This window comes from Pseudorca crassidens, chromosome 2 (genome assembly GCF_039906515.1).
Source record: "Pseudorca crassidens isolate mPseCra1 chromosome 2, mPseCra1.hap1, whole genome shotgun sequence".
Lineage (NCBI taxonomy): Eukaryota > Metazoa > Chordata > Mammalia > Artiodactyla > Delphinidae > Pseudorca > Pseudorca crassidens.
In genome coordinates, this window is record NC_090297.1 from 108,708,469 (window position 1) to 108,722,575 (window position 14,107).

The 14,107-nt window shown below is 38.3% G+C and overlaps 1 protein-coding gene across 6 annotated transcripts in view; it reads right to left on the reverse strand.

Moving 5' to 3' along the window:
• The window catches only part of POGZ (pogo transposable element derived with ZNF domain), a 48,355-nt gene that overhangs the window by 8,415 nt on the left and 25,833 nt on the right, over positions 1 to 14,107 (reverse strand). For 4 of the 6 annotated variants that reach the window (XM_067727768.1, XM_067727767.1, XM_067727765.1 and 1 more), the window contains 9 exons: positions 12,902 to 13,077; positions 11,632 to 11,740; positions 10,110 to 10,400; positions 9,811 to 10,029; positions 7,208 to 7,314; positions 6,198 to 6,535; positions 5,649 to 5,803; positions 1,100 to 1,200; positions 415 to 561 (listed from right to left, as the gene is read on the reverse strand). In XM_067727768.1, the coding sequence (XP_067583869.1) occupies positions 415 to 561; positions 1,100 to 1,200; positions 5,649 to 5,803; positions 6,198 to 6,535; positions 7,208 to 7,314; positions 9,811 to 10,029; positions 10,110 to 10,400; positions 11,632 to 11,740; positions 12,902 to 13,077 (1,643 nt within the window). The remainder of the gene's footprint in view (positions 1 to 414; positions 562 to 1,099; positions 1,201 to 5,648; positions 5,804 to 6,197; positions 6,536 to 7,207; positions 7,315 to 9,810; positions 10,030 to 10,109; positions 10,401 to 11,631; positions 11,741 to 12,901; positions 13,078 to 14,107) is intronic. The other 2 variants (XM_067727769.1, XM_067727766.1) reach the window with 1 other exon arrangement.

A 14,107-nucleotide genomic window follows, 5' to 3' on the forward strand; every position in this document is an offset into this window, starting at 1 on the left:
CCTGTACCCTACACACGCCAACCACACTGAACTTCAATTCCTTGAATTTCCCTGTCTTTGAGAGCATTCTGTCCTTCTATCCCACTTCATCTGGCTCATCCTTACTCATCCTTCAGGTCTTGAACACCCCCTTTCCTAAAAGCCTTACTAGGCTCCCAGAATAGGTACATTCTTTTTTACATCTTGTATTTCCCCTAACACAACATTCTTCTTGCTTTATTGTACTGTTTAATTGTCCTGTTTAACCACTAAATCTCTAGCATCTAGCCCAGTGCCTGGCACACATCACTGGAATTCAATAAATTTTTCAAACACATGGTATCTTCTCTACCAAAATTATTTGCTTAGCTCAGTCCTGGCCCCTGTATCCATAATTAAAAAATAAGAACACGGAAATTGCTTGGTGCCTGGTACCTGGTGCCTCATGTAATGCTGTTGGAATGCATTGCCATTTTTGAAGACCTTCAAGCAATAAGGGCAGAGCAGGTGCCGAGTATCCTCATGGATCATCCGAAAATGGACATCTACCTCAGAGTAGAGTGAGGAGCGATACTGACACACCTGAGTCACATAAGAAGGAAAATAAGCTAAGAGTGAAGTGGACAACTGAGGCCTTAAAAAAGAGGTAGCAACAAAAATGTTAAGATACGAAAAAAAATTTTTCCTAAATGTATAGAAATCAGATTATTTTTCTGACGTTTATTGCAGGGCTATGTTGGTGATAAATTCAGCCGTGAAATAAGATAAAAATGGGAAAGACAGGAAAGTCTGAGAACAGTCCATATTCTGACAAAGAGGAGTAGAGTTTTTTTTTCTATCTCCAAAGGGCACATTCAGGAGACAGACACTCCCTTAGTACAGGTATATATATGTTCCCAGACTGGGTTCCTCGGCTGGGTACATGCAGATATTCCTTTATGTTTTTCTCCTGCATGGGAAGCCCTGAAAATAGAACCCGTGTTCACTATTTCTTCTGTATTTCCTCAGTGTTCCTAAAACTGAGTGTGTGCAGTAGGTACTGGGCAATGTTCATTAGTGGATTCTTTGTATTTAGCCTGAGAGCAAAATGGCTAAATCTCCCTGGAGAAAAAGGCAATACCTGGCAAACATAAGGCATCTCTCCAGGCTTATGAGTATCCTTCATATGCTGGAGAAACAGTGGCTCACTCTCAAACGCCCACTCACAGATCTTGCACTTGGCTGTAAGAAGAAAAATAATCAATAAATCCACCTGAAAATAAGACCAAAGTCCTGCTGACTCATAATCTTTTTCTCTGACTCCTATATCTTCATGTTCAATAGTCAGTAAATTATGAAGTCTCTTCTAGTCTTTCTTTAAAATGGTTCTGTCTCAACATTTGTGCTGCTGATTAAAACTATCCTTCTGTCTCTAGCTCAGACTTCTTTACCAAAGTTCCATTCTAGATTTTGAACTCTTTACGAAACATAATATTCTACCATCTACTCTAACTTAATTCAGCATCCTCCTGCTTCCCATCATTTCCCTTCTCACATCCCACCTCCTCCTGAACTCAAAACCTAGGCATTATCTGACTCCAAACCCGTGTCTGTCACCATTATTTCAAAATGCATCAAGGAATTGTCACTTCTGCATTCTCACAGGCAGAAACTTGGTAGAAGCCCATATGATTTCCTACTGCTGATCAGCTGGCTTCTAATACCTCCTTATCTCTCCAATACAGTATCTATTCTTTATATACCATTGCCAAATGAATTCTTTTAAAATACTACATTACTTCATCCCTCTGCTCAAGGATAGACAATGATTATCTCCTATGAATAATTCAACATTTATTGAACGTTTACTAAATGAGGACAAAGAAGGATTTGTCCTTAAAAGACTGACAATATGAACAGAACTTCTTGACTTATGAGTTACTGTGTTATTTCAGTATTAACTAATTTGAGATAATTAAACTTTAAAATTAGCCATTTTATCAAGCTTTTATAAGGCTGCAGTTCTAAATTTTTGGCAAAAGTTTTGTTACATATTTTGAATTATACAGGCAAAATAATGATAGTTATTTGCATTTTTATTACCATTACTGAAATTATTTTCAAGTTTTTGCAAACATGAAAATTGTAAATTTGAAGCTCTAAGCGCTTATTTATTGGACAATGTCCAACCCCTGCCCCGTACCCCCAAATGAGTGAAGCTGAAATAAAAAACAAAACCAGGGGTCTGAATCTGGGGTCCAGGGAAGAGGTCTCAGGGAACCCAGGTAGCCCCTGAAATTATCTGCAAAAGAGTAAAATGTGTATTTTTCTGGGAAGTTTTGTGTTTATTCTCAAAGGTGTCTGCAACCCATTTAGGACCACTTCCTAGAGGTACATTAGATACAAGATAAGATAAAGAACAAGAACAAGATAAAGAAATTAAAAATTCTGCCTAGAATGAGGAAAAGCTGATATACGAGCTGAACCTTGAAAGAGTGGTTTGCCAGACAGAGGAGATGAGAGAAGAACATGAGCAAAGGCATGGTATTGCATGTCATGTTTGGGAAACAGTAACTAGTGGCATGACAATATTTTCTCCTGTTTTCTTCCCCCTTACTTCTCAATTCAATTTGTTAATCTTTTTTTCTTTTCTAGAACACTTTTAAGCATTGGTGTTTCCCAACCTTCTGTCCAGGCTTTTCTTATTCTCTATGTTTTCCCTGGGCGATCTCTTTTACCCTCAAAGGCTTTTCCTACAACCTATACATCCGCTCTATTCTTATAGGTCTCACACATCAACTATAACAACATTTATTAAGCAATTTTTAATGCATAAACACCATGCTAAGATTTATATATATTATCTCATACAAAGAAAATCAGTAAGAAAGGAACCAAAGGCATCAGTGGATTTAAGAGATCTCTAGTAACCTTTCACACCTATTGGAGTTGATGTCAAAAAAGATTTAAGAGGAAGAATTAACTGATTTTCCAAAGTGGCAACCTAACACTGTCCCTCCCAGCACTATCACTCTCATCTCCCTAACACCTACCATAGTCTCCTGCCTTGAGAAAACAGGCATGAACTACTACAGCTTTTGCTTCCTGTTTTCCAAATTTGGAAGGACAGATTCCTTATGCCTTTTCTAAGGCTCATCCGATCTCATCATTCCACGTATCCCATTACTTTATCAAGCAAGTGGTTCTCCCTTTCTTCAGTCTTTTTCCATAGAACCCTCCTGACACCTGAACACAATTAATCACCCTGAAGCATCCTTCCCTCAACCCTACCTCTTCCTTAGTCTATTGTCTTTAAACAAGTGTGAAGAAAAACATAATGCTATTAAAAATTATACTGTTACCATAATTAAATATAATAATCCATTGATGTTTTGGAGACAATTCAGGAAACTTGAAAATGAAGATACATAATATTAAACATTTACGATGAATTCTGTTATGTCTTGACAAACATACTATGGCTATGTATTTTAAAATGTCCTTACTTTTCAGAGATACATAATGAAGTATTTAAGAGTGAAATATCATTATGTCTATAATTTAGTTTAAAAACACTTCAGAAAATAAAAGGAAAAGAAATTTTCAAAACTAAAAAGAAAACAATTGGTCTCAAAATATTAACACACAAAAAATAAGCTACTTTCAATGAAGGATCTGCCATGGATGCAAAAAAAAGGGAGTTATTTAAAAAAAAAAAGGGGGAATTACAAAAGAATCCAAAAATAAGATTGATATATACTAAAGTACAGAAACGGTATTTACCTGTTTGGATCAACAATTTCTCAGGTTTTTCATCAGTGTAAATTTTAAGTCATAAGATACTCAAAAATTAATAGTCAAGGATAAAAGAGTGGTAAGCCAAGAGAAAAAGACTGATGAGGTGCTGCACTGTTTCCCATTAGGAAAAATTTATCTTTTTATGTACAGTACATATATAAGTGGAATAACAAAAACACACCCCACCAGATTCTGTATAAAAGTAGATGTTTTCACTGGGGATTCAGATGAGTTATTTGGGCTTCCCATGACTGACAGTGAAGAATTTTGGGTCCTAACCTAGACCAAGTTGGCTACTCTGCCACTATACTGTAGTGTTCTGATGTTTGATTCCAGTATCTACTCTACTCACAAATGATTAGCCCAAAGTTCCACGGTCTAATATGGTAACCACCAGTAACATGTGGCTAGTGAAGACATGAAATGTGGTGAGCCCAAACTGAGATTTGCTGTGGTGTAATAATACACACCAGATTTAAAAAGAAAAGAAAAAAAAAAGAATGGTAAATATTTCATTAATTTTAAAGTTCTGATTACATGCCGAGATGATTTTATTTTGGCTATTTTGAGTTAAATAAAATACAATATTAAAATTACTTTCGCCTTTAAAACATCTTTATTTCAAATGACTACTAAAAATTTAAAATTACATATGTAACTCATTATATTTCTGTGGACCAGCACTAGTCTGAGCTACTCATGGCAATCCCATTTCCCTTGACAATATGGCCAAGGCTAAGAGATATAAAGGGAAAACAATTCTGTCTTGTAAGAAACAGACTTAGAAAAGACACAGGAAGATACGGTCTCTTCTTCATCTGCAAAATTTTACATCCGCCTGTATTCCTGAGACTAACGCAACCATCCTGCTATGAGCCAGAGACAAGAGAACTGTTGAAAAGTAGAAGACTCGCATTCTGGGCTTGAAGCTTACTCCACCTTGAGTCTTTTCAGTTAAATCATATAATAATAGATGTCCTTAACATTTAATCCATCTTTAGTCAAGATTTTTAATTTGCAGCAAAAATTTCTGTCTTTATGTGTTTCCTATCACCTAAAATCTTTTCTTACTACTTTCCATCCATCTAAATCCTTCTTGTATTTAAAGACCCTAAAAGTTTACGCATTACTTTCTGTGAAATCCACAAGGATCTTTTCCCTTCTCTGAACTATTTCACCTATCACTGGTATCATACAATGCATATGTTTACAGCAAATATATTGTCTTGTTCTCACATTTTCCTATAGTTAAATAATTTTTGTCTCTTCAACAAAACTAGAAATCCAAAAAAAAAAAAAAAAAAAAAAACTAGAAATCCCTTAAAGGACAAAAGAAATATTCTAGAAGACTGGACTCAAATCCTCACAATTTCACCTTATTAGAAGTGTTTGCTCTAAAGCAAATGACTAAATGTTTCTGGGCTTGTATTCAGCCTGTGTTTCTCATCTGTAAGATGTACAGTGTAGCTAACACTCCAACTCATATCTCATGAAAGCACTGTCTTAATGGTGAAGTATTCTATAACATTATCTTTTATCCTTCATAAAACCTATGAGGGTACTAACTAAAATGGAGACCCAAATACAGATGCCTGCTTCTTCTATAAAAGGATCTAGGTAATAAACTCTTTACATATACCTCTCTACAGTGGTCCTGAAAGAAAGCCCCTTAATTTAGAATCAAGCACTGAACTCGACTCATGCTTGAACAGAATAGAAGTCAGGCTTGTAAGATAATAGGGTAAGTGAAGTAAGAAACTGACTACGAATATGCAAAGAACTTCCTCGACACTGTTATCCACATATAAATACACATAATGGGCTCCCACCAGTGCCATTCACTGAATGAAAAATGAAGTATACCCCTAGAGTTTAAGAATTTCCAAACTTACTAGTTGATTCATAGGGACTATGAACATTTTCCAAGTGGCACTGGAGCTGGAAGGGAGTGGAAAACTGACGATAACAGTGCTGGCAGATAGTATGACCATCCACCTCACCGTTCTGCTGATCAAGTTCTACGTGATGTTTCATATGGTTCATAAATCTGTAGCACGGCACAAAGGAAAAGTACAGACAACATAAAAAATCAGAAGCCTTGGAAAAATGTACCAGCGAAATCACAGAACAGACATTACATGTTTCCCCCTCCACCCTCCCACCCAACTTCCTCTTTTTGGGACATCTTCTGAGCCCAGAAATTAAGAGAGATCTCGAAACTTTTCTGGGGAAGGAGATGCACTGGTCTCACTCTACCCAAAGTTATCTTTTATTTATTACCACAATATCTCCTTCTATAGTACTAGTTATTGATTTAATGATAATCCTTAGCAAGAAAGGATAATAATTAGGGCCATTCTCCAAACAGAAAGACTTAAACATGTAAGAAGCTTTCAGACTTCACTTGTCCAAGGTGAGCTCCAAGGCTCTTCAACACTCACCGAATGTTGTTTTTTAGCCTTTTGGTACAATGTGGGCATCGGAAAGATGTGGCGACCTTAGGGAAGTTTGTGAGCTGGGCTACTTTGCCACCATCCCGTCCATAGTAGAAGTCATCTACTAGCATAATGAGCTTGGTCTGGACGCCATCACCCACATTCTCATTTGGCTCTGGTACTTTGGTAGGTGGTGACAGAGCAGGAATAGGTGTAGAAGAGGGAGTGGAAGCAACAGGAGTTGTTTTCTCAGGGGATGGGGGCTTTGCTGCTGATGGGACACTGGGTTCTGAATCCAGAGATTTTCCTTTCTTCTGGTATTCAACCATTTCTGGGCAACAGTACTATAAAGAAAGAAGACATCTGATCATCCTGGTTCTCCTGGGGGCTAAGATGTGCTAACTCCTCAACTTCACTAACATTTCTCTGTAAGTGTTTGGTTCTAGGTATTCTCAACCAGCTTTCACCCTGCAGTTTTCTAAAATGCTTCCAGGTTTCACTCTTTTTCGTGTGTGTGTGTGTGTGTGTATTTACAGCCATATGCCACTCCAAACACCATACTTTGTACTTCTTCCTGTCTTAGATCCTTTAACCACTCACTAGCATAACCTGGCTCTGAGCTCCCTGGTAGGAAGAAGTCTCAACCTTTGCATCTGGACTAATACCAAAAAATGAAAAGACTAGAATTAGAAATTGGTTAATAGCTCCTGATTCATCCAATGACACAATAAATAGAAAATGGACTGAGGCCAAGTTGGCCTGTTTTCCTGTGCAGTTCAAAATCTACGAACTAAGGAATTAAGGTCGCATATGTTCTGACCTATTTGAGGGTCTTTAAATATATCCTATCACATTTCTGAGTTCATTCTAAAACAGGCCAAAAGAGAGTAACCCTTTAAAAAGCTTCCAAGCCATTTCAGAGTCCTTGCTTCACAAGCTCCCAACACTACACTACAGGAGGTATACAGTGAGTGGTAGCCATTTAAGCTGAATCTCCATCACAGGTGATCACTTACACACATGTGACCTCTCAAAGCTTCAGTAACACGGAATTGAGCATTACACCGTGGACATATCTTCCGTCCACCATCCTGGAGGTCAAACACTGGGATGGAAGAGGTCACTGGAAGTGAGAACATCAATAAGATTAATAAGATGATACTGGAAAAAGACTACTGGCCTTTTGGAAAAAGGTTAAACACTTCCTGAAGGGTATATTAAGGTTGGTAAGCGAGCAAGAGAAACTGCTATGAGGCACATTCCTTCTACCATTCTTCTAACTGTAGGCCAGGGGTCAGCAAATCACAGCTAGTAGACCAAATCCAGCCAGCTGCCAGTTTCTGTTTGCCTCATGAACTAAGAACAGCGTTTACATTTTTTGTTGTGGTGGTGGTTATATAAGATTTTCTTTAATTGTGGTAACAGATACTTAACATAAAGTTTCCTCTTAACCATTTTTAAGTGTTCAGTTCAGTTAAGAACATTCACATTTTTGTGCAATCTCCAAAACTCTTTTCATCTTGCAAAACTTGAAACTCTACACCCATTAAATAATTCCCCATTGCCCCCTCCTCCTAGACCCTAGCAATCGCCATTCTCTCTTGTCTCTGTGAGTCTGACTACTCTAGGTACCTCATGTAAGTGGATTCATAGAGTATTTGTCCTCTTGTATCTGGCTTATTTCACTTAACATAATGTCGTTAATCAGTGTTGTAGCATGTGTCAGAATTTCTTTCCTTTTTAAGGCTGAACAATATACCATTGTATGTATATACCATATTTTGTTTATCCATTCATCAGCTGATGGACATCTGGGATGCTTCTACCTTTAGGCTATTGTGAAATGTTGCTGTGAACATGGGGGTACAAATATCTGTTTGGGTCCCTGCTTTCAATTCTTCTGGGTATATACTCCAAAGTGGAATGCTGGAACATATGGTAATTTCATGTGTCATTTTTTGAGGGACCATCACCCCATTTTACATTCCCACCCGCAACGTACGAGGGTTCCAATTTCTCTGCATCCTCACCAACACTTATTATTTTCTGTTTTTTGGATAAGAGCTATCCTAATGGGTGTGAAGCGGTATCTTATTGTAATTTTGATGTGCATTTCCGTAATGATTAGTGAGTGAGGTTTAGCATCTTTTTGGGTGTTTAATGGCCATCTGTGTACCTCGAGAAATCTCTATTCAGCTCCTTGGCCCATTTTTTAATTGGATTGTTTGTTCTTTTGTTGTTGGTTGAGCTGTAGAAGTTCTTTATATATTCTGGATATTAAGCCCTTATCAGATATATGATTTAAAGTACTCTTAAAAAATTTTCTCCCATTTAGTGGGTTGCCTTTTCACTCTCCCTAACGCTAACCCTTTGATGCCGTAAAGTTTTAAATTTTGATGTAGTCCCATTTATTTATTTTTCCTTTTGTTGCTTATGCTTTTGGTATCATATGCAAGAAAGCACTGCCAAACCCAGTGTCATAAAGCTTTTCCCCTATGCTTTCTTCTAAGAGTTTTATGGTTTTAGTTCTTTTGTTTAGGTCTTTAGTTCACTGAGTTAGTTTTTGTAATATGGTGTATGGTAAAGGGTCCAACTTCATTTTTTTTGCATGGGGATATCCAGTTTTCTCAACACCATTTGTTAAAGGTTTTCGTATTTTTAAAGGGTTGAAATAAAAGCAAAAGAAATGATCTTCTGACACATGAAAATTAAACTCAAAATTCAGAATCCATAAATAGTTTTAGTGGAGTAGAGTCAAGCTCAATTATTTACATATTGTCTGTGGCTGCTTTTGTACCACAATGGCAGAGTTAAGTAGTTGTGACAGAGACTATATTGTACATAAAACCTAAAATATTTACTATCTGGTCCTTTACAGAAAAAGTCTGTCAAGCCCTGCTCCAGACCGTTGAAAATCCTTATGCTCATATCCTTCTACATCTGAAAACCTCTCTACTAAATATCAACTTTAAAATCTTGTTCAGGGACTTCCCTGGTGGTGCAGTGGTTAAGAATCTGCCTGCCAATGCAGGGGACATGGGTTCGATCCCTGGTCTGGGAAGATCCCACATGCCGCAGAGCAACTAAGCCTGTGCGCCACAACTACTGAGCCTGCGCTCTAGAGCCCGCAAGCCACAACTACTGAAGCCCATGAGCCTAGAGCCCGTGCTCCGCAACAAGAGAAACCACTGCAATGAGAAGCCTGTGTACCGCAATGAAGATAGCCCCCACTCGCCGCAGCTAGTGAAAGCCCGCGTGCAGCAATGAAGACCTAATGCGGCCAAAAATAAATAAATTAAATTAAAAAATAAAATAAAATCTTGTTCAGAAATCCACCTCCTCCATGAACTATCTTTTGATTATCCCACTGATCTCTGATCAACCAATCCATTTTACTAATCTCCAAAGAACAATTAACACAAAACTTCTTCTGGCCGATTCAGTTACACTTTTCACAAGTGGCGATCCTCCTTACTACATTAAAGTTTCTGTGAGAACACACTATAGCAACTATACCTTATTTTATTTCTCTATTTCATAGTATAGAGTTCTGATACAACAAATACTTTATTAATGTTTTTGAATGACTGGCTGCCCAGAGTCTTTCTGGTTATCGTACCTTTCATTGAAGACTCAGGCCCGCTGGTTCTCTGAGAGCCATGCGCAGAGCTGTTGTTGGATACCACCATTGGCCCAGGACTCTGGCCCAGGGAAGGGATGGTGTTAAGGGTATTCACCAGTTTGGCCACTTCATTGCTATTTTCACCTGTAACCCCAGGTCGCTTCACAGTGACAAAGCTGGCAATGCTCACTGCAGGTGGAGAGGGGAAGGAGGGAGCTTTGTTGGCCAAGTGATAATCATCTGTTCTCCACCCACCACCCATCCCAGCTCTGTCATCTCCTCTTCCCAAGCCTCACCTAGTTTGGGATTCTGAGTCTGGTTGGATTGGCCTGGAGGTTGAACAGCAAGGTGCCCCAATGAGGTCGGCTGTGTGGCAGTGGGAGTGGTAGAAGTGCTGGGAGTGGACTTGGTCTGCTGGGATTGGGACTGTGGGACGGTGCTTCGAATGGTGAGAGTGGCTGGGATGACGGTGGTGAAGGTGTTGGTGGTGGGCCGCACAGGCATTGTGGAGCCTGGCCTCACAGGGGTCATCTGAGAGAACACTTGTGGGACTCCAACCGTCGGCTTAACAAACTGGGTACCTGGGGCTTCAAAAGAGAGACAAAAATACCAAATCTTGGTCAACGAGCTCACCTATAATACATTCCCCATGTCTTTACTGGAAATACTGGAATAGGAAAAGATTATCTCCCCAAACTGATTGGTGACTGTCAGGTTCCCAAGGGAAGCATAGATTCTAATGTCTAAGACAACAGGTATCACAAACTGATAAAACAAGTTAGCCTTAGTAATCAGCCCTGAAAACATTAAAGTGAAAGAAGAGTCCCATCAACTCCTCCCAAAACACCTTACCACACTGCCTTTTCTATTCCAAGAATACAATCATGAGTAGCTTGACCTCTGTTATTGGAAGAGAATAATAGGTATAGAGTGGGAAGCAGTATGGGTATATATAGGCCAAAGGGCAGAGCTGGCTCTGAAAAAAGTGATCTTTCCCAGAATACTAAAGGAGTCTTTCATTCTCTTATACAAACTCAAATAGAAGACAGACTATGCCATTCTACTAGGATGTCCCAAAGGTGAGTCTCCTGGCTCAACTATAGACAATTTCACTGACAAACATTTAAGAAATATCAGAACTAGATAGGATAGGCTCATGAGACTGAAGGCCAAAAACCCTTATGGGCTCTGAGAACAACAACAAAAACTTAGGAAGACAAGCGACAGAGATACCTTTACTACAACTAAATTAAGATACCCTTTTTTGGCCTGAATTGTAGTAAACTTATAGACACTAAATATGGAACTGGGGGAAAATTACAAGATTTTTAAAAATTATCTTTCAATTTGGTTTCTTAAAAAAAAAACAACTAGCCATTGTCAATATTTATCCTCAAAGGATATGCCATTTGTTTAATTTATATTCCAAATCTATGCTATAAAAGTAAAGCAAAATAATTTTATAATCCCACCATGTAAGTGAGTAGACTTATAAGGAATACAGAATTTGGGAGTTTGCATTAATAATAGTTCTTCAGGATAACAAACTTAATAGCTGAATAAAACAGCAGAAACAGAAAAATAACTATATAAACCCTGTTTTACTGCCTTATGAAGGGTGGTAAAAGGTTAAAAAATAAAACCACCACCCTGGCCAAAGGTTAGAGTTTTTTAAAAATGGGGCTTAAACCAATATGATTTTTGTAGTTTTAGATTTCCCTTAAATACACTTTTTAAATGACCTTGAATATTTTGAGACAACAAAAACAAGTCTTCTGGATGCTGGTTTATTCCAAATGGGTAGACATTTTTCCTTACCTGGGACTAGTGTAATTGGTCTAACTGTTTGGCCTTGCTGTACGTTCAGCACAATCCCAACCTGATTCATTGCATTTTGTACAGGCCGGACATTTCTTACAGGAAATCCCTGCATTAAAAAGCAAAATGATCTTTAACATGGAGATCAGCTAACACCAGCAGAGACTGCATTAAGACCTATATCCAAAAAAATGCCCACACCCTTACCTAATGATTCTCTCTCTAGAACTAGAGCTTTTAAATGACTGAGACGGAGAAATTTTGGACTTCTGGCAAACTTGTGAGTGGCAAATATTAAAACTGGAGAATGAGCTTTGGTACATATGAACAAAAATGAAAACCTACTTCTTATCGTAAGAGAACCTCAGCTTAAAAAGCTCATCCACAGGGGCTTCCCTGGTGGCACAGTGGTTGAGAGTCCGCCTGCTGATGCAGGGGACACGGGTTCGTGCCCCAGTCCGGGAAGATCCCACATGCCGCAGAGCAGCTAGGCCCGTGAGCCATGGCCGCTGAGCCTGCGCATCCGGAGCCTGTGCTCCTCAACTGGAGAGGCCACAACAGTGAGAGGCCCACATACCGCAAAAAAAAACACAAAAAGCAAAAAAAAACTCATCCACAAACTGGCCCCTCAATTGCTAAAGGCATAGAATGCAAAAAAATGACACTAACAGTATTCACTGGAGTGATTCAACATACAAACAATTGTACGAAACTGTTCCCAAAGTCCACTTCAAAGGCCATACACCTCTGGGAAATTTGTTAGACAAGGCAGAAAAAAGCATTTGCCTTTACATTCCATACCAGCATTAGGCTTTCAACTCCAATTCACATTTATATCAAATAAGTCATCTTCCTTCTCTTCCAAAGATCTCCCGGCACTTCACCAATCTTGCATGTATATTTCCAGAAGTCAACTAACTCACCCCATTTTAAGAAAAATAGCCCAAGCAAAGGGTGAGAACACTTGAGGACCAAGTGTTAAGGCTTCCTAATGCAAGCTTCCCACTCTTTCCTGCCTAGACCTCAATCAAATTACTTAATAGCTCTCCAGGGGTATAAAGAGGAGATTACCCAGCTGTACACTATGTTGGGCTTTCTACTAAAGTCAGTATCAAATTAAAAACTAGCAAATGAGAAAGCCAAATCAAAAGACAGGACTTAGAACCATTTCTAATGATGATAAAGACTTAAGTCAGAGCCTTCAACGGTTCCCATAGTCTTTCTCTCCTCTACCATGTCTGAATTCAGTAGAATTCAGAGTCCTATTTACCTGTGTAGTGATGAATATTGGTTGTGAGGCCACAGGGGAACTAGTCACATGATTGGCATTCTGCATGACCTGGACAGGCCTCAATACTGGTTGAGTAACCATTGTACCCAGACCTGAGGTTGGATTCTGGGTTAGGATGAGCGGCTGTCCACCTTGTTGGACCAAAGAATTGCCAGCTAAAGGGAAGAGGAAAAAAAAAACAATGTAAGAGAAAATAAACCCACCATTATAAGCAACACAATGGGTCTTAGATAAATGGTGTTCCCATATATCAAGATATCCAAGACTGTCACTCACCTCAGGTTTAATGTCAGCAAACTTACCAAATATTTAAGCTTCACCCAAAGCTACAACTAACAGAAAAATACACAGAAAGGGAAAGTTCACTAAAATCTCCCCCATATATCGTAACTAGGGATGTCGTAACACACACAGTAAGACTTCTACATGGCTATCACTTTGATGATTTAAGTGACCACAAATAATCTCCCCATACCAAATCAGCAAAACAAAGTAAGATATAAGTTCCTTCCCCACATTTTAACTAGGTAAAAACCTATTTTATCAGAATGTAATTTGTTGTTAGCTAATCCACCTTATATTTTAAAAAGAGGAATATTCATCTACAAACATTAATTCAGCAAGTACACAGAATCTAAAAAATGGGATCTCTTCCTAGTGCATCAAATCTCAGAAATGCAACAGATTCTTCTCTAAACATCCATTGTCTTTAATAGGTATGGGAACACAGAGACTGACAGGCTACCTTCTTTATGTCATCAGAACTGATAAAGAAAAGACCTGGCCAAAACTAATCAACACCAAGTAAAACTGATGACTTAAGAAGATTCATTCATTAATAAATAGTAACAAATATCATAAATATTAAAAAACTGGCTAATTTTTTTGAAATATTTTAAATTCTTTTTCATGTGTGTTGAAAGTAATTTTGTAATGTTTTTAAGTCCTGTATTTGCTACAATTGGCTAAAAAATCATTTACACTAAGTTTCCTGATTTACAAAGAATACTCCAGAACAGAAATTCTATTTCAGAGAGCCAAAACATTGGCTTTGCCAAAAAGCACGTTCTTTTTTTCTGTAAGATGGCTCTAGTAGCACTTAGTTGTCTTTAACTTCATTCAAAACAATTTTGTTAGATTGTATTGGGACAGCTGCCATAGCGTGCATTTAAAAAAAACTTATCA